The 27873-nt window shown below is 41.5% G+C and overlaps 1 protein-coding gene and 1 long non-coding RNA gene across 2 annotated transcripts in view; one reads left to right on the top strand and one right to left on the bottom strand.

The window, feature by feature from the left end:
• GHR (growth hormone receptor) overlaps positions 1-27873 on the bottom strand; it is a gene marked incomplete at its 5' end in the record, with an annotated part of 90979 nt that overhangs the window by 48756 nt on the left and 14350 nt on the right. The window contains 1 exon segment of the mRNA NM_001310347.1: positions 21555-21634. Coding sequence (NP_001297276.1) covers positions 21555-21624 — 70 coding nt within the window.
• LOC140000831 (uncharacterized) lies at positions 8102-11215 on the top strand. The gene is made up of 3 exons (XR_011806063.1): positions 8102-9925; positions 10280-10321; positions 10945-11215. It is a non-coding gene; the product is annotated as an uncharacterized lncRNA (long non-coding RNA).

The raw sequence follows: 27873 nt of genomic DNA, 5'->3' as shown, positions 1-27873 counted from the left end.
GGAAGAACCTTTAATTTCGAGTGTTGTTGGGTACAAAGGGTTCTCAGCTCCTTACAGAATTAAATTAGGGACCAACAGCTGTATTTAATCTTTTGAAAGCTAAATGTTCAGACAGATATTAATAAATTATCTTTATAGGACTATAAACTGTAATACAGAGCACTTCTGAAAATTTGCTCCTAGCAGTATTTAAATACTAATGCAACTCGAAATCAATAAAATCTGTGTGTTGTTCATTCAGAATGTAGACATGCTGTTCCTACCTTCGAGTTTAATAAGTATTGAAGTGATATAACTGTAATTAACCCTTACTAAAAGAGTATTACATGCGTGGACATATCTACATACAACTTGCACTTTGGAGAGGGTTTGCTCTCCATTTTGCAAGTACTTGGGTGTCAGGCCCTTTATACAGGCACGTCTGACTAGCCACTGTCTCAGCCCATTAGGGATCACAGAATTACAAAGTAATATAAACTTGAAATCTCTTTGGTGATTATCTAGTTCTGCTTCAAAGCAAGGCCAACTTCAAAGCTAGACAAAAGGCCCATGGTGAGTATCTCTGAAGATAGATGCTGCAGCTTCTCTGGCAAAAAATTCTCCAGTATTTAAATGCTTGCAGTGGAAAAAAAATGTCTTTATGTCCAAGTGGATGGTTGTTGTTGCAGCTTGTGACCATTGCCCCTTGTTCTTTTTTTGTGTACCTCTGAGAAGAAACCGGCTCCATCTGACACATAACTGCCCTTGCTGTGCTAATGGTCGTAGGAAATCAGACACCCTTTCTTCAGGTTAAAAAAGCCTAGTTTATTTATCTTCTTGTGTGCTCAGCCCTCCATCCATATAGTGGTATTGTCTTCTGTTGATAGTCTTCTGCTGGGAAGTTCCACACAGTAAGAAAACAGGACACAAGACACCGATGCTGAACAGGGGGAATGGTCCTTTCCCCTGACCTGCTTGCTACACTTTCCACAACACAGTCCTCTACGTGGTTAGCCTTAATCTCATGCATTCAACTCTTCTCTCCTCTTTCACGTGGCATTGAACAATCTTTCGAAAAGGACCCAAGTGGGAAGGATTTGTAAGGAGCACACCTTCATAAGTTCACTGTTGTCATCATAAGTTCACTGTTGTCAAACAGCATGGGAAGTACCATAACAATGTTTTCTTTGCACATTTTGCTTTTTTTTTTTCAGGTTTTGGACATCATTGCATAAACAAATCTCTGTTTCAGAAAGCCAAAGTATTCTTGTAAATGATATACGGTAAGTAAGTGAAACTATCAAGATATTACTTGCCAAGAATTTTTTTTATATCAGCAGACTAAGAGCTAATAGAACCCAAAGAGTTATACAGGCATTATAAACAAAATCTCTCTACTTCAAGCCTTCAGTGAGGGGTATAGTATCTGAAGAAAAAAAAAGTATAAAATAAAAATAAGCAAAAGGGTTATTTTCTTTCACCCTCTTCCCAAACACCAGATTTGACCTGTGCACTAAAGGTACATAAAGGTCTATTAATCTTCTGTTTTAGTAAATTAAAGTAAAAAAAAATTGTTCATTGTATTACTGATTCATAATCTATCAGTACAGTTCAATACTTAAAAACATCACCTTTATTACTAATGTAAGAGAAAAACGTGAAGCCCAGTAAAATGAGAAACCTGACTCTCTCTTCTAAGTTTTTTCTCTGTCAAGCCATGACACACTTAACCATTGCATTCCCCTTAAGATTTCTGGAAAATTATTATTTCTCTGTATCTCTGTTTCCCTCATTTGCTAAGCAAAAATAGTATTTGGGAAATATGTTATTGTGTTTCTGTATTAAATCTCTATTAATTTACTAACTATTTTGATAGTCACAAGTGCAAGGTCCTTTAGAAGTGTAAGTTTTGGTCTATGTATATGGTTCTGCTGCAAAATCTGCACTTTATATAAAGACATAGACTGCTTTTAAAGATAATGTATCAAAATATGCTATGCTAGTTATAATAATAATGTATTTCACTTATTTCAAATTGAATTCTAACACCACAATAGGCTAGGGATTTATTGATTCTAAATTACATTGCATCTTACCTTTGATGGGTCGTAATCCTCCCACAGCTGTTGCTGGTGAGATTGTTTTAAATTAACAGGCACTATAAACAGTTATTTGAAAGCAGCACACCCTGTTAAAACAGTGAGCTGATACAAGAACAACTCTTTTTTTTTTTTTTTTAAATCCTTTTTCACCAAATGCACTAAGGTTTTATTGGTAACTATTTACCCAACGTTATGGGTAGCAGGACAACTTTGCCTTTAACACAAATGATGAAATTGGAAAATAAACCAAACTGCACTTACGAAAGAGTATAAAACAAAGACAGAATATTGATTTCAGTCACTAAATTTTTTCCACATCATTTAAAAAGGCGGAGAGAGAATTCTGATTACACAAGTGAAAGGAGGTTTAACACACTTCACTATGTCCTGTATTATCTTTGTGTGCAAACTGCTTAGCTGATGATTTCTGAGAGGAAAGCAAAAAAAAGAATCCCAAACCCTCCAATTCTCTTATCACCCAAAATATACTAAAACCAAACAACATTAGATAACTGAAGTCTTTTACGTCTAAAGTTTTTCCCTTAGAACAGTTATTTTCAGTTCCCCAGCTACATCAGACAGCAGCAGTCTGCTGCCAAGAGCATGTGTTCTTGGACATAGCTGCAGATCCTGGGGAGGGATAAAGCCTCCTCAGCTGAAAAACTCTGGCTGCAGAAGGCGTTTCCAAAAGAGACTCTGAGTACTGCCCATCCTTGTTCTGAAATGTTCTTAAGTTTTTCTTCTGATTTTTTTTTCCCCCTCTTTTTTTTTTTTTTTTTTTTTAAGAAAAAAAAACAAAAAAAACAAAACACTGTAACTGGAATGACACTTCATACCAAAAGCAGAGAAGGAGCCAAGGACTCCCTGAAGCTGACTAGTGACTTCACTATTTCTAGTATTTGCTGTGGAAATACCACAACTACCAAGATGAAGGACACACCAACACAGGAACTGCACAGATTCTGCGCTATTTCTACTCCTTTTGAGCAGTAACACAGTTTTCCCTCAGACATAATGTCTTTAAACTCTAGCATAAGGTTGGCAGAAAAAGGAAACTTCTGTGGAAAAGCCAATGGACTTTAGAGACCCTTACTCTTCTACTGCTTTTAATCCCAGAACCATAGCATGGTTTGGGTTGGAAGTGACCTTAAAGCTCATCTCATTCCAACCCCGCTGCCATGGGCAGGGACACCTCCCACCAGACCAGGTTGCCCAAAGCCCCATCCAGCCTGGCCTTGAACACCTCCAGGGATGGGGCATCCACAGCTTCTCTGGGCAACCTTTTGCAGTCTAAATACTGTCTGTGAAGTATTTTTCTCAATTAACAGTATTTTTTGACACGTTACTCCAAAAGCAGTATCAGCCGCAGTAATTAGTGTGGACTAGACCCAATAAGCATTACTTTCATTATCCTGCACGCACTGAAACACAGTGTAAAATAAGCCACACCCAGAGGTGTAAACTGACCTGCGTTAAGGATCCATGGCTCTGGAGAGTGACAGCCTAACCATGGATTACATGAAAAACCAACTTTTAAAATGTTCTGTGTGTCCCTTCTCCTAGTTTGGTAACTCCTGTTTTTTTTTTTTTTTTTTTTTTTTTTCTGCTAGGGCAGACAGCAATCCTCAAACTACTCCCTCTGTCATTAATCACTTTTATAGACACTTCTTAGATTTCCTTCTCCCTCCTTTCTAAACTGAAGAGTATGACCATAGCTGTTCTCGGCACTGAGTCTGTTCCATAGTGTTGTCCATCCCTGGTGCCCTTCTCTGCATTTTTCCAGCTCTGCCTTACATTGTTTTGGTTGGGAAGAGTGGAACTGCACATGATGAGCAGTGAGCTGGCCTCAGGGAGCAATCATAGCTGCAAAATCCCATGGCTGAGTCATACAGTTTGGAGCCCCTGAATTTATATGCAAAACGAGGACTGCATCTTGCTTACATGCATCACTTCACATTTATCTACACTGGCTTTAATTTGCTGATTCATTACCTGGACGCTTGCCCTGTAAGGTCTCTCTGCAGCTCTTTGGCTGACCCACCGATTTACAGTTCTAAGTAACCTCGCAGAGCATCAGCAAACTTCTACCTCAGTGTTTCCCTCCTTTTCTGAGTTGGTTATGAGCATGTAGACAAGAACAGGTCTCAACACAGACACTTGAGCAACTTCACTAGTCACCTCCCTTCCCTGACTCAAGCTCTCTGGTTCCCATCCTTGCAAAAGCTGCTGCCCTTGTACATCCAAACGGTTGGCTTTTCCTTATACAGACTGAGACGAGCTCCTTCCTACTGTATTCCCTTCTTAAATACCTGCTGTTTTATGTCAGCGCACTAATGATAATGCAAGATGGAAAAAAGATAATCCTGAACAGTTTTACTCTCCCACATGGCTTTGTTGGTTTGGCACACTGTGCCTGCTGGATTTAAGGATGAGCTGTCAGCGTCAGTCCAGAGACAGGAGCATCACAGTATCTGGCCCAAGAAATGTCATCTTTCAGGCTTTTACATTTTTAAAAGAACATTTGTTCACTGATTCTGCAAGCTGTGTGCAATTAAGCTGGAGGTCTTGGGAAATAACAGAAAGAGGTAAGAATCTGATTCACCAGGATGACTGAATTTGGTTTATTGAAATGGTTGTGATCTAGTGCTATCCTAGAAACACAAACTTCCTATACTGTTTCATTTTTAAGGACAAAAAAAAAAAAAAAGGATTTCAGTTTCCACAACTTTTGAAACACATAACATTCCAAGTACACCAACAATAATTTAAAATAAAGACTGAACTACCCAAATGGAAAAAAAACTAGCCCCTTCCCGTAAGAAACCTCCCACAGTACCAAACTGAAATGCCCACTATGGATTTCTGCCTCCTCTAAAGAGATTTCATTTGCTGTATTTTGCTGTGTTTTATGAACAACAAACTATTTTAAGCATCTAAATTGCGACATGATTCACACTGATGATAAAAGCCAGCAGAACACATTTGAACTTTGAACACATTTATCTCCTCTTGTTTTTAATGGTTTAGAACTATCCTAATGTATTTACACAGGTTGGGTACCTTAAAAAGCTGGAACACAGGAAACCTTTGGGCTAAGCTCAACATGATGAAAGTTCACAGTAATGGATGAAAAAAAAAAATCAGAAGAAAATACAATAAAAAAATTCAAAACACTTTTGCAGCCCTTTTAAATAGCAGAATTTTGTTGTTGAAAATGCAACTAAGTGCAATTTTTCCCTGAGTTATTTAAAATAATACTGGTCTATTACAATTTTTTCTTCATGTTTCAAAAGATTACTTTGGCAACGGAATTAAATATGACATCTAGAATATGTTCTTAGGTACTACACTTTACACTTTAAAGTAAAGCATTCTCCTAGGAATCCATCCCCTTCAGTAAGGTATTTTAGAAAGTGAAAGAAAAATGCAGTCAATTAGAAACTCCCATTGTTCCTACTGCTCTACAATCACAACTATCATATGACAAATATCTGGATACTTTTATGTAATTTGAAAGAATTGAAACCAGCAATGTATCTACTAAGGGATCTATAAAAACAAAAACGTTTTAAGTGGCCAACATAGCACTTACGAAATATTAAGGTAACTCATCAAAAATACAGATAAACAGCTAGACAAGCTACTCTCACGGCAGAAAAACAATTAAAAATATTCTTCTTTAAATTTGCAATATTGATATTTCACTGAGAAACATATTTTCTCAGATCATTAAAATCTGTTGTAGCTTGAACCATGCTCTGCCTGTATTTAAACAATTTCATTTAGCTAATTCTTAAAATTCTGAGAATAAGTAAAAGAGTAAAACTTTAATAATACAGGTTTTATATTCGCATGCTTTTAGTCATGTCTCTTCTCTAGTAGGGAATTGCTCAGAACAGGAACACTCGGTACTGCACAACAGTATGCTTCTGGAGATGTTTATTTGCTACTTTCACTTTCAACATTTTTAGTTGTTAATTTCGCAAGTGGTAAAAGATTTTAGTTTGACATGAGATCTCTTTGTTTAAAGTTGTAACTTAAGGAAATAAGAGGAAACAAACAATATGGCAATTAGATGCCTATTGTTTTTCCAGCTCCTATCAAGAATCTAGGTGTCTGCAGTCATCTTCTCATCCTTGAAATTCCAAGGCTACACAGTAGCACTTCCATCATAATTAAATTAGATTAATAATATCCACAGTGCCTATCTTTTCAGATTAGACATACCCCAAAAACAAAAAAGGGAGGAGAGCAGGGAACCAACGTGACAGAAGACACAAAGTTAAAAGATCACTAAGGTCCATGCTTGTGTGACATGTGCAGCCCGGTCCTTTATTTAGGACGGGACCTGCTGGTGCTAAAGGTGCTCACACACACCACCGAAACGTCAGGAAGGAACAAGTGCTTGCTTGCTGTCCCAAACGATGTTATAATTGACATTGATATTAATCCAGTCAGTATTTTGTACACACAAGAATTTGGCAGATCAGGCTGTTTTGAAGACAGGGAGGAAGCCAAGCATTGTACTCTAGTGCTGGTGGTTCTTTTGTCTCACAAAACACTGCCAAATCCACAGTCCAAAGCAAACGTGCAGTTAAGCCAGTGACAATGCAGCCTTTTCCACAACATTTCAATATGTTTTAACCTGCTTCACAGCAATCCTCTCTACAGTCACAGAAGCCCTTGGTCTGCTCTGCTGACACACAAATAGCGAAACAATTACATCTCTTGACCCTAATGATTTTCCAATGCAGCTTGCTAGCAAGCAGCCTGCCTTCAATAGCACATCTAAAAGCTTTCAAAAACTAAGCAGCTTGAAAACAGTCAATTCTAACCTGTTAAAGGTTAAATCTAGATGTTGATACAAGCACCTGCTTGTACGTGCTTCCTCCTCAAGCAGCTGCTGGCTAGGAGAAGCCACAGGCCAGCAGCACCCCCAGCTCCTGTCCTAGCAGAGACCCCTTGGTCGCTGCCTGCCACCGTGCTGTTTGGGTCACTCAGGACATCTCCCAGCTCCACTCACTCGAGTGGAGATCTTCTAATCAGGTACACGTCTCATGACAGTTTTAGAGAACTTCACGCAGGGTAATTCAGCCTTTCCAGTGAACAGGCAAAAGAGAAAAATAGGTTCATAATTTTAGTCAAAATGCTGTCTACTTTGAAAAGTTCCATTTCAATTTTTGTTTTTGGATCACATTATTCAGTGGGGAGAAGGTCTGGAGGGTCACACTGGGCAACAAGTAAAGCAAGAAAAGGGAAAATGTCATGCGAGTGGCTGTGTCTTGCTGTGTGCTCAATTCATGTGTCCATGAATTGAAGCAACACTGAGCAGCACTCTGTACCTCTCCTACCTGAGCATCTCCACAGACAAAGTGTTCCAGGTGTTGCTGATGCTGCCAAAATCTTTTACATTAAAAGTAACCTTTTGTATTTCAACTTGCCCATGCTACATGGGGAAGAAACACACATATACACTGTGTACATCTCCACACACTGATTGAAGAGTGTGTCTGAACACAAGCTCTATTCAGATACGAAAGTGTGGGTGGCCATTTCATAGTTTCCCATGGTAACAATTAGTTATGGGCTCACAGTAGTACAAGTCCTTGCCTGTTGGAAGAAAAGCAGAGTTCCTGCAAGTATGCAGATTTATGCAGAAATCAAATATGCAGTGGGAGAAACGTCAGCGTTTTCTCTGTTTGATACTGCTGTCCCCTACCTACTGAGAAACAGACAGCTGCCTTCTCCTGCCTTGGCAGAGGAGGCAGCCTGCCAGCTTTGTCAGTGTTGGAAGACTACATATATTTTTCTGTTGTTTTCCTCTGCACAATAAATGCAATGCTGTTGACAGGCAGTATTGCATAACTCCAGCAATTTCATCACCAAAATATCTGATCAACTCGAGCAGATTAAGGAATTTATTCTCCAAGTGCCTTCTTACTTTATAGCTGGGGAGCTGGGACACAGATATTAATCAATTTGCAACGGACACAGAAGAATTTCTGTGGCAAAGCCAGATGTTGAAAGCTTGTTTCAGACCAATGTCTCTATTACAAAGCTATTACTCTTCCTAGAGTCACAGGGATTTTGTCTACTATTGGATAAATAAGTGGCTTAGGAAGATCATCCATTCCTGTAAAAATGCCCCAGCCTCATCTGAAGGGCTCAGGTTATTGCAACCCTTTTGTCTTTCTGCTGACACAGATGACGGGTACGGTTGATAGGGACAACTCAGGTAGTTGGGGTATATTCCCTCCAGAAAGCAGTTACAACGAAAATGGTAATTTCATACATCGTGTATAAGCTAAATACTAATCATAAACAAAAAACAAACAAACAAAAAAAAAGACTTAATCAGTAAAACAAATCTCACTCATGCCTTAGCACTGAACTAAACTCCACATGAGAACTCACGATAGCTTCAGTGCTCTGCACAGAGTCTTTCTGGAAATCTCCCACATGCTGGGCTGCAAGGATTTGATTAGGCCAGCTCTGTTCCTACAAGGGATACATCTGTGCTGCAGACATCCCAGATACGGAGTTAGGAATTTTTATTCCTTACCTAAGAACAGGCCTTGCTCTGATTTAAAGGAAAGAGAACTTCGTATGCATTCTTCTAAAATTCACATCTTTCTAACATTTGGCAATTAAAAAGCTATGGTGTACTAAGCTAACAATAAGGAAATGCTGTGGGACCTCCTCACCCATTTAAGAAGACAGGGAAGGTTAACTCTAGTAAATGAGAAATATCCAGGGATCTTGTAAAAGTAATTTGTTAGGAGATTAATAGTGGCTTTTCGTAAATATAATTAACTGCACAATGGGATTTCCATAGGCAACTAGAATAACAGAGACCATCTCTGTTTAAAACCACAAGCTCTATCAATGTAACACTTTTTTTTTTTTTTTTTTTTTTTTTGATCCCCACTTATTTTCTTAAAGGGGGTTAAACAAACACATCAAACACATCCTAAGTCTAATACTTTTTTTTTTTTTTCTTTTTTTTTTAAGGGATAGCTATGACTTTGCAAAAAATAGTGCTCTTTTTCTAGGAAGCCAGTGTGTACACAAAGGCATCTTTGAGATCTTAATTGTATTTCACACATCTTTGCAAGTTGTTGAGATGTAAAACACATGGAAGGGCAAAGTTTTGTCATGGTCATAATCTCATGTTTCTTAAGGGATTTCAAGGGAGTATAACAGAGTTAAAAGGCAAGACATTAACTGCTGACACTTCTCTAAACAGGAAGAAAACAGAGCCTAACTCTCTTAAGACAAACTGCACTTTTGGCTGAACAAATGGAAAGAAAAAACATGTTTAACTCCAACAGTAACAAGATACCATAACTGAAAAACAGCATTTAACAATAACTTACAATCAAGCCTTCTGTTACAGTATGTTGGACAACACAGACCAAACAGTAACCCTGATAGATGTAATCCTTGCACAGTTCTTTCCTGTAACTAGAACTGCTCTGCAAGTCTACCAGCTAGATAAAAAGGTGCAGCAGGCTGTCAAGGCTGCTGTTCTGGGGGGATAAGATAACACGTCAGGTTGAGACCTCTGCAAAAAGGATGTAGTTATGCTGAGGTGGTCAGCACTTTTGGAAAGAAGCCCTCCCCTCCTGCTGAACACTAACTGGAAGCTGTCACCCACTTATCTCAACAAAACACTCACAAGATTGCGCCACAGGCAAACGTGCCCAGGAGGCCAGATTCTGTAAAGTGTGCTCCTCCGGGTAAAAAACAAACGCTTCTCAACTGGTGGGGCAAAGAAAGAGCAACCCAGAGAAAAACCTGCTTCGAACAACGAGCAGTGTTCATGGAGCAGGGAAAGCTGACAGGTAACAGCTCTTTGATATCTGGGGCAACTGCAGTGAATTCCACCATTTTGGTGTTTGCTACCTCTCTTAAGGTGAAGTCTCATTCTGGAGGGTTCTGCAATACTCGTGCAAGTATCTCTGTAGAAATGTATGTAACCATTTAATTAGCTGGGCCGGGAATGTGCGGTTGAACAGTCTCAGCTGTGACAGCTGGATTCCCCAGAGGGCTGCAAAGTCTTCTTGCCTTCTACCTCTACAAAACATGACACAGTCCAGCCAAGACTTTAATTTAATTCTGAAAGGCTCTAGGTGTGTTGAAAAGCATGTGTCATGAGTAACAGGAGATACCCTGGGTTTTTCTGATTATCTCTACAGCTTCCTATTGTGCCAATGCTACGGATTGGGAAAAGAAAGACAGTAAGTTATTGACCTCATATTCATTTCATTACTTGTAGAGTAGAAGTAGATGTAAGTGTTTTTGCTGTGAAGTGGTTTAATAGATCTTCACAGTGGGAAGTGCTGGGCTCTGGAGCCAAGTGGAGGCATCCTTGGATAACAGGGCAGTTTCTGACTAAAACAGATGAGGCAGTTACGTTCAAAGCTAACTAAGCTAGTTAGCATGAACAACCATCCACTACAAATCCAATGAAGAATAAATGAGGGAATGAAACAGTTTGCTGGAGGATAAATTATATTGTCTATGTATACACCAGCACTTTTCCATATTGTTGACCAGTATCACATACCTTCTTTGTAATACATTACTCATATTTCCCTTGCCCTATGGAATAAATGGGTTTAGTTAAGTGGTGTAGAAGTCAGACCAGTGACTTCTACCTCCTAACACCTTACTCAGACCAACCCCAAATATCAATGCATAGCCTATGGCAGAAAACACTTCTGCATTACATTCTGCCCTCAACCATTTCTGTTGCAGAAGCCCTTGAATATAGACACTAGGAACTTCAAAAAGCTTTTCCTTGCCAAGCCATGGACCATTAATAATTTCCATTCCCTTAATAATCACTTTTAACTTCCAGAAAAACACTTCACTTCACTGCAAGCACGGATATATACAAGTGGATGAAAACAGATGGTTTGAATTAAATCCTATACAACAGTAACTACAGTTGTCATCAGCATTTTCATTGAAATAATTATGAGTATTAACTATTTAATCATAACCAGTAAATAATAAATAGACAGTGTTAGCATTTACAATTATTACCTACATTCACTTCGCTAACACTTGCAAATTCCTGTTCAAAGGCAAATTATTACATTAGTCTTTGTGTTGTGCTTCAGTGCTGAAAAGACAGAAAAGAAATTCAAAGGGTATAATGATGTTATTTTACTTTGTATACATGTATGTTGTTGTTTAAAATTTAGCATTTTTTAAATGATAATATCGTTCTTCCTGTTTTACTGTGGGCATACGTGGCAAGCAGTGCCTTTTAAAAGAAACATGACGCACATGGGGTTTGCCAGCCAGGCATGTTATTGTTCTGGTTATTTTGTCTTTACAGAGCAATAAACACGGGGTTCTAGCTTATATGGATTCAAATACAAACTCTTGATCCAAGTGAGTTCAGATTTGCTTCTAAATTTTCTGCGTCAGCCCTGCCTCTAATGCCAAGACTACACATTGCTAGGGGAATGATAAACAAACAATCCCAGACCAGAGGAAGAATAAATATATTTCCTTTCATTATGGTTCCCTGAATATATTCCGGGTGATAGCCAGGGACAGCCCAGAGAAGACATGCTTCTCAGGCTGGGTGGATCTCTCTGCCTTTCCCCAGCCCGACTGCAGTCCATCACCTTGGCAGTGCAGCTCTGCAGTGTTTGCACAGGCACGTGCAGGAATCCAGGAGGCCCCCGATGGCTGCTGCATGCTCACACCCTTCCCTTTCACTCCCTTGGCGCCACGCAGGATCGCACAGATTTCTGTCACGTCCCACCGCGGAGCTTTCCAAGCGGAAAAGTTCTTGTCTATTTAATTTCTCTTTGTATTAACTGTGGAAGAGAAACATCTTTAGATGTTTCTGCTGTGGGAGCTGATAATGTATTCCTTTATTTCCCCTTCTGATTAATTTTTAATCCATGGACACCCTTCGGTTTTATCCCCTGACAATTTTCAAAGAAAGAACCTTTGCTAGAGTCTTGCACAAAGGCTCTCTGAACATCACTACTATAGGGACTGAACAACCACTTTCAGTGTGCTTGTTGAAATCTTTGAGTCAGTAGCTATGGCTGCAAACACAAAGTGCTTTTTGAAAGAAATAGGGCTTATACCAACTCCAAAATATATAACATTTTTCCATGTCTTTACCAATCTATGCTTTTTTCAAGTGTCTTCAAATTTGCCTTGCTCTGAAGACAAGCTTTCTGGTGTGCAATTTCCTTGAGTCTTTTTAAAATTGGTGTCAGGTCTGCTACGTAACATTTCTTTGGTGCCAAGGCTGATATAAGTGATAAATACATAAATTCCCAATCACACTTAATATTTAATAGTTTCCTATCGCATTCCTTGGAACTCCCAGGGAACTAACCGATTTAGTGAGGATAAATGGTAGAAGCGAACAGAAATTACACATGGCTCTGCAAATGATATACCAACACTATGAGCCTATCTTATAGCAATTCTATGTTCCTTAGCATGGAATTACTTTGTAAAATAATCTGTTAAAAAGAAACAAACACAAATGCCATCACTTCGTGCTTCAGGAAAAAAAAAGTTCACTGCATTAAGCTAGGAGAATTCAAAATCTCTATCAGGGGGTTCAAAGTTCTGCAGAAAACTAACCAGTGCTGTCACTACTTCATTTTACAGCATGTTTCTGTAATGAGCAAGAAGAAGAAAAAGCAAAGTTATAAAGTTCTGTCTTGTTAAATACCAGAACTTCCTCCAGAATCAGAAGCTATAAAGAGTCCATACCCATAGTCTGTAGCTCTGCCTGCCACGTACAGCACCATTCTTGGGCTATTCTTCTTAGCTCCTTTCCAGTAACAGGGAAGGGAAACAGCCCAGGCCTGGTATTTTGATTCCCCAAGGAGAACCTTGCTAGGGCACAGTATTATCAAAATCCCCTTTTCCCTTTCCATCACCCAGTAACCAGTAATACTGCTACAGAGAGTACCGTGGAAGACTGGTGGAACGGCCAATGCTTGCAACAAACATCCGAGGGACTGTTGCAGTCAATTTTTCCAAGAATTTGACTGCTAGGCTGGACCAAGCGTTCCTCCAAATGGCAGCGCCAGTTCATGAAGTACCTAATGATGGTGGAAGTGCTGCTGCATCCCTGAAAATTGTTGTCCTGCTGAGGGTGGTTACCTGCACGAAGCTTTCAGTCATTCCATGCAACTCAGGGACGGCATCTTGCGAACGAACTCCTGCTCTCAATTGTTCCTCTGTTGCTTCTGTCCTTTGGAAGAGAGAGCACTGATGTGCCAAAATACTGCTGAGGTGCCAAACAATGCTCCCTCACGTACAATGGTATGAACCAGTTCAGTGTAAGGTTGCTTCTCCAGTTACCAGTCATGATTTTATTCTGTTTCCTACTGGATCCTATCACTTCTGAAGCCCACAGCACGCAACAAAAAGGTGCAACACTGCAGACAGTCTCTTGGTTCTGAAAGTCCATTGTAGTTTGAATCAGGCAGTGTACATTACTACACAATGATAACGGTATCATTGCTTACATTCATGAAAAAAATTTACAGTTTCCCATGGTCATTTCATTATATGTAGTGAATGTGCAGTGACAACAATTTCTTTTTCTGGTTACAGATGAGTAACACTGAAAGAATTTGCTCTGTATATACCTCTGCATGGGATGATTCATCATAACTCATGCAATATGCTTCCATAATATGGTTTAGTGATTACTTGCCTGAACTCCTCTTCCTTTCCCTTATGCAGTTTATTAAGTGAGTTGCATTTGGCTAGTACAGTGCAAACCATTCTAGTAATTCACATGAAATATACAATTACATTTCAAATACCAAAAGAGAAGTTAAAAGCTAACTATGAATTTTCATACTTATATTCTTAGATAACTGTACAAAGTGCTGTGAATGTTTTTTGCTGTCTCCATTGTCTGATCTTTCTCCTTAAATTCATACACATCAATGCATGTACAGGCAGAAGTTCTTGTTTCAGACTAGCTGCACTGCTTCTCAAAAGTGAGCCACAAGTGACCACTGCTAGTGAGCAGTTTTGGGTGCAGCTCATCCCTGGTAAAGGAGGTAAAGGAGAAGCAATTCCATTTCATAAGAGGACCAGTGTGTATGTTGGCGGCTTGGCTGCTTGGGAAAGAGATGTACATTGGCATTACAAGCCTTGCAGCTGACAGCTTAACTTTTCCCTCTCACTATTCCTGACATCAACTACAGATGTGCAGCTCCTTTGTGCATATGATCTCAAAACCCAGCAATCAGAGGACAGCAGATTGGTGAGGTTGTGTTTGAAAGAGAAGAAAATGTGATGGCAACTAAGGAACAATGAAGGAAATCTACACAACAGCTACATATAACTCAGATAACTGGATAGGAAAACTGGCATGTACGTTACTCTGCAGGGTGTCTGAGTGAAGCTGATTGTTCATGATGTGTTTTTTTGGCAGGCTTGTGAGTGAAGATATGCAAAGGCTCTTCACTAAATCTTCACTGGAGTCACTGATGTGGTTTGGAGGAAGGGACAAAAGAGACAAGCATCTTGCAGTCCCAGTTAACATCTGAACTATTGGATGTACTCAGTTACAAGCCTAAATATGGATTTTAGGGGCATAATTTAAGGCTACTATCCCTCAAAATTCCAGGACTATGTTTTTGTTTTCTGTTTTCTTATAAAGGATATGCCTGTCTACAATTCATTTCCAGAATGTATCTTCCACTCTTAGAAATCCCAAATCCCTTCCTGTTAAAATACCACGTATGCTACCTGTTATAGAAAAAAGGGAAGGTAAAATCCTTTCTTCTCCATGGGACAGCATAGATACTGTCATATGGTCACAGAAAAATGGCTTATCTGAAATGCATACTACTTGCCAGGAAGCAGGAGCAGTGAAAGTAACTCCAAGTGCACAGACTCAAGGCCCTCCTTCAAAATTTTCTGCTAGCCATCAAAGCCATGCCTAATCACAATGGAAAGTGATGATGGAAATACTACTTTGCTCTCTGCCAAAATGAATGTTCCCTCCAGCAAGAATGGCTTAGCAGGATCAGAGTGGTGTAACTTAACGTTCACTTGTGCCAAGCTTCCTGATCTTGGCTCCTGGAATGGCTTCTGTGGCAATTTCTACTACATAATGGAACATTTTTCTTGCTCAGAGATACTTAAATTTCTGGAAATGAGGCAATTATTCTAAAGACTTTGTCTGCTTTAAGTCTGTTTTAAAACTTGTAATTTTTAAATATGCTTTCTTAACTATTCTGCTGCTGTCTATGTAAAATAGGATTCACCAAGCTGGTAGCAATGTTGAACTTTCCAGTTTTCACTGCCAGCTCTGCTTTGGTTTGTATCCCCTGATTATATGCCTGCAGATAATTGAAAAAGTAGGTAACACAGAGAAAAAAAAAATACAAGCAAAAATAAACCAGCTGAAAGAATTAGTGAAAAGAAAATGAACACAATGAACAGATGACTACCAAACATATTATGGTACTATTATTCACCAAGAGGAAGAAAGAGAGTTTGCAGCTTAAGTTAGGGAAAGACTTTGCCCTTTCTTATTATCTTTTGCCACTCCTAACAAGCTTAGGATAGTTATTCATGCAAATATTCCAAATCACCAAAGAAGTCATTAAAAATAAAAGACTGTTCCTCATGTATGAGAAATAGTTTGTCACTGCACTGACTGCAACCTGTAACATTTGAGTTTGTCTAAATCACAAAACGTGTTTTCAGCCAAAACTCCACAATGCCGTTGATCTTTCTGAGTATTTCAAACCAGACAACAAAGTCTCTGCTATCTTCCACCTCCAGGAACAAATGGACAAATTTCCTTTCCTCAGCAGAAAACATGCTGCAATTCAACAGCACCTCACTGCTTAGACTAAGAATTCTTCTATTTGTCACAAAAATCAAATCTATGACTTTAGACAACATCGGTCTTCTACCTAACTTCACGCTGACAGTAAGAAGCCCTTTGTTATTCTTTCAAACCCCTCACCTTGGCTGGCAATGTGGTTGAGTAGCTACACCGCTGCCCAGCAGAAAGCACACAGAATTATGCATACCCAAACAAGGCAGCTGTAGCTGTACGGCTGAGACTCAGTTCAAAACACAGACACCTACATTCAACTCTCTTTGTGCGAGGTAGGGCAAAAACCAGTAGCTTAACATCTCTAGCTGTCTCAAGCTGCCTGCCTTCCAGCCTCTGATTCAAAATGCACAGAGCTCCTACTGGTTTTATGTTTTATCTATAAGTCTCATGCTGTTATTTTGGGTACCTAGTGATTCTCCACAATTGATACACGGATGAGCATCATCCTGAGGTGTCCAAGGTCCCATGAAACCAGTGGAGAGAGACTCAGTACAGTCCCTGGAACAAAGAACAACTGATGGAGTTGATTTAGTTGCCTGAAAACAGATGTACAGGGACATTTGAGCTGCCTGGCCTCAAGCTTTTTTATACAGCTCAAAAAGCTTCTGGCCATTCCAAGAGGATGCAGACATCCTACATGTTCTGTGCCACCTCTGAGTCTTGTGCAGGTACCTGAGGTGCTTGGGAGTGTCTAATGACACTAAAACCATAGGGTTTTAGTCATGGCTGATGGATTCAAACCCTAGATCTGTAATTGGCAGATTTGACACCTACTGCACACCTAAACTTAGATGGTTTAATCTGGATATGGAATGCATACAAAGCATCCAAGTACAGCAAGGGAACACATACCAGCACAACAGAGGGACATTTTGATGCAAGTCAAAACTAGACTTGATGTATGTCAGAAGGGAAAATAATTAATCATACTTCTATAAAAATGAAGAAAACTGAGCATTTGAACATAAGTTTCACACAACAATGTAAAAAAAAACCACAACCACGCACACACAAAAACTTATGATTCAAGTATTTTCTGAAATCAGATTAGATAAAAGGAACAGTAAATTCAGACTTGTAGCTCCTAAAATTATCATACAAAAACAGTTCATTCAAAAATATTTTCACTGTTGTGTCATTAAATACAAATATCTCCCTAAACCTGCTTCAGAGAATGAATTAACATAGCTGTAACGTTCTAAAATAACTGTTGATTTAGTATCAAAAATGATAAAAGACATTTCCTACTTCTTTCACTGGGAAGAAATTAGTTTTGGAACTGCTTGAGCTTAAGTATTGTTTTATTAACTGGGTCTAATTCCCTGTTTATTCCTCTGTGTCCTTACGTGACCTACACTGATCACTTGTAAAGAAGGAAAAAGTGGACAAAACTTACTTTGCTTCCTAAACATTTTGCAACCCGTGCCTGGAGTTATTCAGCCACTTTTGATGTCAGCTGGTATATTAAAACATAATACCCACATATATGCTTAGAGACATATTTGAAGCACCATGGTTACATTAATCTCAAACACAAATTGCTTATGTGCATTTGAACATAAGTTCTTATTTTTCCTTGAAACATGATTACTATTGCACTGAAGTAGATGAGATACTCATGAATCACTCCTGCCTCTTGTTCACGTGCCACATTACCTATAAACAAAGCTGTGTGATTTTCAAAAGCACATAATCCCTCATCTTCAAAGCAACTGAAATTCTCAGGAGCCTTAGTTCTGCTGACTTGACAAAAATGCCTTCAGAGCTGTGAAAATGGGCCTTCTGCTTTTAAATCTCTGTGGCACAAGGCCCATCCACCTATGCCAGTTACACACCTCTCAGAAATTACTTTCCCACTGTGGTGGCCTTTACGTTTTCTGTCTGCCACTGGCTCTGCAGTGCCGGGTACTCCCTGCTGTGCAGCACCTCCGGGACGCGGGCAGTGTGCGGCTCAGCATCCAGCTGGCAGGAGGCTGCACGTCCCAGACCTGCGTGGCTCCGAGCTCCCTGCCAAGCCCAATGCAGCAGACATAACTTGGTCCCATTCAGCTCCCCCATCTCAGTGATGGTGGGCAGCCCGGTGACTTCACACTCCAGCGAAAGCCTCTGCTTGAGGAGCTGGCAAGCTGGGCTCTTAGCAAAAGCAGAGCACAAAAACTAAATCAGTGGAAAGCCTCCAGCAGAACGAGCAGACAGCAAACATGTGACTAAATGTCCAAGATCTGGTCTTGAATGCTGTGCAGTTCTCCGGCCAGCTGCTGGCCTCACACCCTTTTCCCTGCCAGGAGGAAACACGTATGGGATTTAACTGTGTGCCAAGGGTGGATCTGACCCCACTGCTCAGAGCCAGCTCGAAGCACAGGCGCTTGTACAGCTGAATATAAGCTTTACTTTCAAGACGTAAAAACATGCTGTTCTTCTGTGAATCACTCTACATACGAGTCAATATTACACTGTGTCAGCAGTGTGATTTGGTGTAAGACTAGCAAATTTGTGTCCTTTTTTTTGTTGTGCTACGATGAAAATTACAATTACTGCAGTGGATTTCTTCAGGAGCTCTGACACCGCAGATCAACCCCTGTAGCAACATATCAGGTATGGAGTATATCTAACTAAGTTTATAGGAAGGCCTCAGCAAGACTGTGCTGGGCAGAGCTCTCTGTAAGATTTTCAGGATTCATCACCTAGCAATAAGCTAAGAGAGGGGCCGTATGCTCATGAGAAGCATTTGCAGATGCAGGCACACTCACATGGAAAAACAAAAAAGTAGAACAAAACAGCACTGGCTGGCTAAAAACTGTATTATTATTACTTCATCTGTATTACTCAAGAATGACACATGGATGTTCTCCCATGTTATCTCAAAGATTATTGTTCAAGTTTTATTTCCTTGTTGGACTTCTTCAGTTGACCATCTCCCCCACCCTCAAAACAGAAGTGCTACAACCTTAAAAGCAGTTTAGTGATTCAAAATTTATTTTGGGGATGACAAAGCTCTGTTTATTTCATATACACAATCCTGTAGTAGTAATACTGCACATCAGGACACATATAGGTTTATAGCACTGTGTCCTAGCTTTAAGCATAGGACCACAACTAAAATACTTCTTTTTTGATTCTGGAGGTTAACTAATAGAGGTTACTATTTCATCAGTATAGATAAAGTCACCAGATAAAAGGTGACACTGCAGCTAAGTTTTATTTGTATCGTGATTTTTACGTAGGACATGTGGACCACACCTCATCTGGAAGGGATTTAAAAATCATTATGTGCCCTTAAACACTGAGAGGGAAATCAGATGGTCCAGTAGACTGCAGCATCTGAGCAGGAATTATTTTGGTCCATTTAATGAATTTACTGTAACATGCAGACACAGTGGGGAAAGGATCAAATCAGGACACATTCATTTCTGTTCTACTGGCCATTTTGAAAGAGACAGTGAATAGAAGCTGGTACATGTATCAGATTTCACTGAGGAACACTGACTTTCCACATTTCAGCAGAACCAAGGAGGAATTTCCAAATTTTATTTCAGTTCACGTCTAATGAAAGGGAGCGGTATGCAACAGGGAAAAACAGTGTACAGCTTTACCGAGCAGATTCCTATCATAAACTTATCTATACTTTTAACCAAATCAGAAAACAGAGAAGGATGTAGAATAGATTATATAAAAGCCCCACATTGTTTCAGCCACACAATTTTAATATGAAAACAAACACTTCACTACACCATACTTCCTTATGCATTTCTTAAACAGGCAAACTCTTTTCCCATGGGACGTGCATGTAGCAGAATGAAAGTATTGCTCTAAGAAGGAATTAAAAGCAGGGAACAAAAGTGAAAACTGGACTCATGCATTGCCTTCAACAGCCAGATACATCAGGAACTCAGATGAAATTTGGTAAATGTTACAGAAAATGCCTGAATTAGCAAGGGAGAAGAGAATCTCACAGATGATCCGTGGCCTGATAATGCGGAGGACAAGAATCTCACAAACATAGAAGTAAATAAAGACACTGGTGTTCTTTTTAATAAATAAAACAAACTTTATGGAAGAATTCTCTGAAAACTGATCATCTGAGTTCTAATTATATCTTATTTCAGCGTAATGTTTTCGTTAACAACAAGGTAATAGCCCTTGTATTTCTCCATTCATTTTGCAAATATGGGTGTCTAAACTCCATCAGGGAGATGGAGGATTACTACACCGTTAAACTGTAGGATAGTTATGATTACAGGTAACTACGTCATAGACCTTTGATTTAGCATCATATTCCAAAGTTAACAGCAGAAGGGCTCACAAAGTACGCCTTGCAACTCTGTATGTATTTAATTTGCATTTTGTCCTACTTAGGTAGGACTGGAGCCACTGAGTGAAGAAAAAAAATAAACTGAGACGTGAGAAATTTTCACTGAAAATTTTATCAGTCTGTTTACAGCATTCTGTGGAAGCTGTTTCCACCCCACTTTTTTCCAAATCACTCAGCCAGCTGCCCTCTGTGACTTTCCCTGCTTGCATTGGTTTTGGTCAGAAGGTCAGGAGGGGCACCTGCTTCAGGAACCACTCTAGTGATGCTGCTCTGCAGTCCTGGGAGAAGAGGCAACACGTTTGTGTAAGATTAGTAATTATGGAAAACTCACTGTTCTCTCCAAAAGCCAGAATAAGACTGAGCAGACTAGGTTTTGTATTTGTTTACAGGAGCAGATCATAATCCGTGTAAGCGGATCTGTCTGACACAACATAAAACTCCCAATGAAGTTAACAGGAACTTTTTGTTCTAAATGAGTAAAAGACCCATCCCAAAGGACCAAACAGGGTCAAGGCAGGCCTCTGGGTGACACAGAAATGTCTCTGGATCATTGCTGGTTGCAGAAACAGAAAGCATCAGAGAAAGCTCAGCTAGAGGGAGTAATTTCCAGCCCTACATTTAATTTACAAGTGGAAAAATTGAGGTGAATTAGGATGAGAAGGGGATGAACTGTGGAAAGCCAAAGGCACATTCAGTGGATGCAAACCCTGAACAGAGCTTCGCCTAGCTAAGAGGTTTTCTGCTGGCTACCCACAGCCATCTGGCTGTCTGAGGTTACATGTTCTTTTCAAATCCCTTTTATAACCTCTACTTAAGAATTTCTAAGTGTATTTCTTATGAAACTTATTCATACTGGCCTCAGACCAAGTATGTGAAGCCCTGAAGTCCTTCCTTTATACTTCCAAATAGTTCTACATTTACCATAGAAATATACTAAATAGACTCATTAAGGAAAGGAAAAGTTTCCACAAAAAATTAACCTCATGCAATTCTTTCATAACTTTGGTACCTTAGAGGAGTGCATCTCAACATTTAACACCAGCATTGATCTGGTCTGATTACATACCACGCACACAATGCAGTCTACAAAACTCACATTTATTCTGCAACATATAGCCTCAACATTATCCACTCTCTTCACAGTAAGACTAGCTGACATATTTTTCACATTTTGCACCTATCTTACCACAATCAAGGACCTTTCAACAGTCCTGACGCATATAATATAAAAATACTCCTTATATAAAGCTATACACATACAAAGGCACAGAAAGGTTACCATAAAACTTACCATCACTTGAAGAAAGTGAGTCATTTGCACAGACCAGCGCCAAAGTAAACAGCAGATGCCGAAGATCCATAACTCTAATTCTGTAATAATAAAGGACAACAAGAGACTTTATTTATAAACTAACATTATTACAGGTACACGACACAAACTATTATCTATTTTTATTGAACTTCTGATTAAATTTAAACTAGAAGCATATTTAGTTTACGGTTTATTGCCTCATATAGTCACATCATCATTCTGCTGCCTGGGACAGATAGCGTGTAGTATTTTTATACGAAGACTAGCTCAGGGATCTCTAGTTCATTTAATACAGAGGAAAAAAATCAGTATTGTCAATTTCTAGCTTGCTTCCAGGAAGTAACCAAGTAACCACACTCCCCTCCAAAGCAGCCTGTGGGGAGTGGATCCCAATGACTAGCCTAGTTTAAATGTGAAAGTAGGAAAGAAAAACCTCTCTCTTAGGGAACAAAGACACGATGACTGCCTTTCCAGCTTGCATATTCCTGAAGCTGTGCTCGTCTTTGCAGGACATGTACAATGCTTTCTGAGTCTACAACTACATGCAGTAAAAACGGGAGGAGCGAGCAGAGGATAAATGCTGCAGCAGCTGTAGGCAACAAGTAACCCAGGCTAATTCTCTGGTCTATTCCTCCTGGCTTCCCACACAGCTGCAAGCACGTGCTTTGGTGCCCTGCTCTGCAGCGCTGTGCTTAGGAGTCTGCCACGGGAGATGTCTGGTGCTGAAAATCTGTCAGCGTTTCACTGCTGAGAAGGCACCTTCAGGCATGTCCATGCAGCACACCACACGGACAGTCCTCAACCCAACAAGCCTTTGCAACCTCCCCAGAAAGCACGTTCCTCCTTCTCCCTAATTTACCTGTGCCTCAACCTCATCACAACCTGCAACCCTGTGTGAGGGATGCTATGTTGCTTGTGCTGTTACCATTAGCATCTGGAGACAGTGGGGAAGGGCAGGACCTGGGATATGTGCTAGGGTAGCACTTTTACATATGACTGTAAAGGGGTACAGCAAACCTTGATTCTACACTGAAGTGCTTTCAGTTGGACATTTTCTGTCTCCATCTGACAGAATATATCAGCAGTGTCCAAGCCACCTAACCCACTACAGAGCAACAACCTCTTAAGTGGGTGCTACCGATTAACATGACCAATGCTGAAAAATCTGGCTATTGAAACAGTCCTCCTTGAGCGAGCAAAAAAATTCACATTTTTTGCGAATTTTGTGAACAAATTCACAAAAAGGTGTGAATTTAGTCAGCAACTGTAAAACACAAGCAGGCTGAATATGGAAAACTTAACATTAAACTTAAAAGATATTTCCCTCTTAATTTTCTCACCAAGAGAACAGATTGACTCGCTTCAAAAAAAACCACACCACAATTATTACAAACTCCAGATTCCTCATTCACGCAGTTTAGAATAAAACTTGAAAATCTGAAGATATTTCTCACATCCTCATTAACACAACCGCTCAGTAATTCTTCAGTTTCATGCCCAGCACAGGGAGGATGTATCCGGACCACCCTGCGGAGCCTAACCCAGGATGCTTCCCACTGGAGAGGGGCTGCTGCAGGGCTGCCTGGCTGCAGCACTCACCCTGTGCGAGCAGACGTGGCTCTGCCCGAAGGCAGCAGCCTGTCCTCCTGTGGGCAGGGAGGAAGGGAGCTGTATGGCAGGGCTGGATGTGTGCTCGTGAAGGATTAGGGCTGGTGTGGGAGCCTGCGGAGCAGAACCGAGGAGCAGCGAAAGGCTGCAGCTGCTGGAGAGCAGCACAGAGCTGGGAAGAAGTTTACAAAGCAACTACAGGGCAGTGATCCTGTTCGTAGAGAGGAGCTACACTGGCACAGCATGAGGTTCATCCCAGAACAGTGATGTTTTCAGCTAGCTCAATTGTTCCCCCAACTCTGTCTGTACTTATGTTTAGAGGATTCTTATTGTTTCTTATTAATAAATCTTCTACAGAAATGCTTCACTGTACTTGCCAGTTCCCCTCCTCTTAGACAGCTCATGCCCTATCAGACATCCCCCACCCCTTACAGCCTCTCCACTTTCTCCCTGAAGTTTTGTTCTCTCTTTCACAGCCCTGAGCACATCACTATTTACAACTCTGCTCTGCCCTCTGCGCTGTTAACACCCAGACATCCCATGCTTGCCTCTGATCACACCTGCCTGCTCTCTCCTGTCCATCAACCTCTGCTCATTTTGCTCTTCTCCAAACTTTCCTACCTCTTCCTGCTTAATGACATGACATGAAAAAAAAGTAACACAACCCTCCTGGGAGTTCTCCATGCAAAATGATCAGCACAGTCGGTCATTCACAGCACATCTGTGAGCAGAGGTTGTTACAAGCACACCGCGCCGAGCAGCACCGTGCTGAGAACGGGATCGTCTCCCAGGCGCAGCCACCACAGGCAGGGCAGTCCCCTTCGTGTGCTGGGACGAGCACTTATCTCAGCTTCCTGCAAGGAGAAGTGGTTTGACAGATGGAGCACTAACCCAGGAGTCTGGAAATATATCCCAGAGGTCAACTATCACGTTAAACCTCAGTATGGCCTTGCTGCTGCAGATAAAAACAATCCTGCTCCAGCACTGCTCTTCCTCGTGTGCTGGCGGTCTTGTTTACATACCTGCTGCAGCGAACGCCATCAGGAAATTGTTCCAGTTGAAATCAATGCATAAACATTTATTTTAACAAATAATTGTAATAAATTGTAACAGAAAAAGCCAACAGGTGTAGTCTGAACATACCCAGTACAGACAAGACTGACGTCAAACATGGTGGCTGCTCTCATGTGAAAATACAGAAGGGCCACACTGCCCACTTTGTACAACAGGACCTGGAAAAGGCAAACTGTGCTTCTTCCCTTGGAGCTCAAACCCAGAGCCCGTGGGACAGGGCTCGTGCTCAAGGTCCCCCCCCCCACCCAAGGCAGAAGGAGCTCTGCATGCTGTGTGAAGCACCAGGGTCTCTGTCGCCTCTCTGCACCCAGCACATTTACAAAGAGCTCCCACAGCTGTAGGCTCGTGGGAGAAAATCTGCAGCACAACAGGAGCTGCCCCACCATGATACTGATTTTGGCGGTACAGAACAAAATTTCAGACAGAAGATTCCTCTGGAGCACCATCTGCTTCACCATTAGACGACCACCTTGCACGAAGTTCTCACATGTGTGGTTTGCAACAGCCTGCTCTTGTTCCTCTGTAACACTTGTGCAAGCTCACAAGAACAGCATTGTTCAGAGGCTGCAGTGTTAACCTAGTGAGAGACAGCTTTTCTCCTCTGATCTGCTTTAGGATAAACCTGACCTTTCACAATCTAGTAATCTCTGCCTCCCTGCATCTGTATGAAAGACAAATACCACTAATAAAGTTCCCGTTATCGAGCAGAACAAGACGTTTCAGTGTCTTTAATACCTGCTATTCTAAAGAATAATAGTCTGTGTCTTGCCCAACTCCTGCAGTTCGTAAGAACGAAGAGAGCTAAAACCAGAAAAATAATTACAACAGCTGACTGTCCTCAAGGCAGCTGAAACTTGACCACAGGAACATTTGGCTAGAGGTCAGCTCAGGCTAATTGCTTCAGTGGAGAAAGGGAGCCAGGAGTTATAAAAGGATAGAAAAATTCCTGGCCCTTTTCTATAGCAGTGTTGGAGTAAGGTCAATCACAAGTGAATTTAAACACATCTCTCCAGTGGGACGTGAACACAGTCAGCACAGACAGGGGAAACCAGGCTAAGAAAACCCATGAAAAAATAAATTGTTTAGTTACAGCCTACTGAGTGGTTTGCATCTACTCTGGACAAACAACTATGTTGACACTCGAAGCAAATCATAAAGAGTTTTGCTTATAAACAAAACTGTTGTTTGAAGCGAGATCTTTACATTTAGATGGGTCCTGAACCTGACAGGACCTGAAGGAAAGAGAAGGATATTACACTTCATTAAATTATGCCTAAGAAGGAATTCTTGCTTTTGCCATCTCCATTAACTCACTGGACTCCAAGTACTCCAAACATGAGATTTTTTTTTTCCCCTGTAACCTCCTTCAGTTTCACTTTGCTTGCCAAATAACACATGTGCAACTATTCCAGAACCAAAGGTGGCTTCTCTGCTGCAAACTGAACAACATTACTGAGTGAAGGACTAATCCGAGAAGATGTAATATTTTTTTTCTTTATATTTCTACCTTTCATCATTCCATCAATCACAAACAGGCAAGGACACAAGAGCTTGCAGCGCATGCAAACGCACATAAATACAGCCATCATCAAGTAGGAATGAGTGCTGAGGAGAAGGGCATGCAAGTCCAGCCTCTCAAGCTCTGCACCACTCTAAAGCATGTTTAATCAAATACAAAATATGTATGTACATACCCTTGCAGAATTTTTTTGGGGAAGAACCTTTCTTTTTTTGCAGCGTGTACATTCCTTACAAGCTATCTCATGGCAAGATCAGTGACACAAAGAGAAAATCTTTCTGTGCTTGCATAACATATTTCACACAGGTTTGGCTCAATATGCATAGCTGAAATCACTTTGCCTGCTTACCCTCATTTCACTAAATGCCAACAGGACAGAGTCATTCTGCAGATGAAATGAGTTATAGCCTTTCAAATCAGCACAATCTAAAGCTGCCACAGACCTAAAGACTTCTTTGCTTGCTTGCTGATATTACAGCTTGATTGAGTCATCAGCAGCACTTGGATGAATGCCTGTTTTTTATAGAGTCCTTGTCAGTGCTATATACTCGTCCATGTTGGGATCGGGCCAGGCAGGGCTAATTTTCCGGCATCAAGCCTACTTCAGGGAGCCGCCAGGACCCGGCAGCCCTCGTGAGGGAGCCTGACGAGGCGAAGGCGCAGCCACCCCCTCCCCAGCCGTTCAAAAGCAGCCCCTAGGGAGCGCGAGCGACCAGGAGCGCGGCGACCAGGGCGTGGCACGTCAGTTCGCGCAGGAAGGGCGGAGAGCAACCGCCTGCCCACACGAACACCTCTTGACAGCCGTTAGCTAGGCGATAATGGTGTCCACCAGGCACGGTGCGCTCTCCAGGAGGTCGGTATACACCCAGACCGACTGCCCGTTAAAGAATGCAGCGGTTCAGGTCACCGGATGCAGGGAGTGTCAGAGCCTGCTGCTGCCATCGGTGGGAGGCAGAGACACTGCGTGCGTGAGGTGCGAGCAGGTGGATGACCTGATCCGCATGGTGGCGGAGCTCAAGGAGGAGGTGGAGAGGTTGAGGGCCATCAGGGAGTGTGAGCGGGAGATAGACTTGTGGAGTAACTCCCTGCAGGGCCTCAAGGAGAGGTATTGACGTGAGACACTCCAAATGGGGGTGGACCCCCTGCCCTGTCACCGTCGGGCAGAGGGAGGGGACCTGGGAGTTGAGGAGGAATGGAGACAGGTCCCTGCTCGACACGGCAGGCGATGCCCTCCCCTTCCAGCCCCACCTTCCCAGGTGCCCTTACGAAACAGGTTTGAGGCCCTGGAGCTTGAGAGACCAGCAACTGAGGAAGAGGTAGCAAGTGTTCCCAGGAGGATGCCTAGGGCGAGGAGGTCGACTCCACTCCTCAGGACTGCCTCCACCAAGAAAGACAGGAGGGTGATTGTTGTGGGAGACTCTATCCTTAGGGGAACAGAGGGCCCTATTTGTCGGCCTGACCCTACCCGTAGGGAAGTCTGCTGCCTCCCTGGGGCTCGGGTGAGAGACTTTGCCAAGAAAGTCAAGCGCCTGGTACGGCCCACTGACTACTACCCGCTACTGGTCTTTCAGGCTGGTAGCGATGAAGTAGCAACGAGAAGTCCGAAGGCAATCAAAAGAGACTTTAGGGATTTGGGGCGACTACTTAGAGGATCAGGGGCGCAGGTTGTGTTTGCCTCTGTCCTTCCGATAGGGGGGATTGAAGCTGAAAGGTGTGCTGTTCACATAAACTCGTGGCTTCGAGACTGGTGTGACCGGCAGAACTTTGGGTTCTTTGATCACGGGAAGGTCTATGCTACACCAGGCCTGATGGCACCGGATGGGATGCGCCTCTCTCGGAGAGGGGTAAGGATCTTTGGTCAGGAGTTGGCAGGGCTGATAGATAGGGCTTTAAACTAGAGTCGAAGGGGGAAGGGGCTAAAACCAGGCACGCCGGTGAAGACCTAAGGGATGGTACGCTAGAATCAGAGGGGCTGTGTGCCAGTGAGGTCCTTCGGTTAGATCCATAAGGTGCTGAGTGTAAGGAGATGCACCTGAAATGCTTCTACACGAACGCACGGAGTATGAGGAATAAAATGGATGAGCTAGAAGTACCATG

This window comes from Anas platyrhynchos, chromosome Z, assembly GCF_047663525.1.
Source record: "Anas platyrhynchos isolate ZD024472 breed Pekin duck chromosome Z, IASCAAS_PekinDuck_T2T, whole genome shotgun sequence".
In the NCBI taxonomy this organism is placed as follows: domain Eukaryota; kingdom Metazoa; phylum Chordata; class Aves; order Anseriformes; family Anatidae; genus Anas; species Anas platyrhynchos.
The sequence above is the reverse complement of the archived record's forward strand: the minus strand, read 5'-3'. Positions and strand labels throughout refer to the sequence as shown.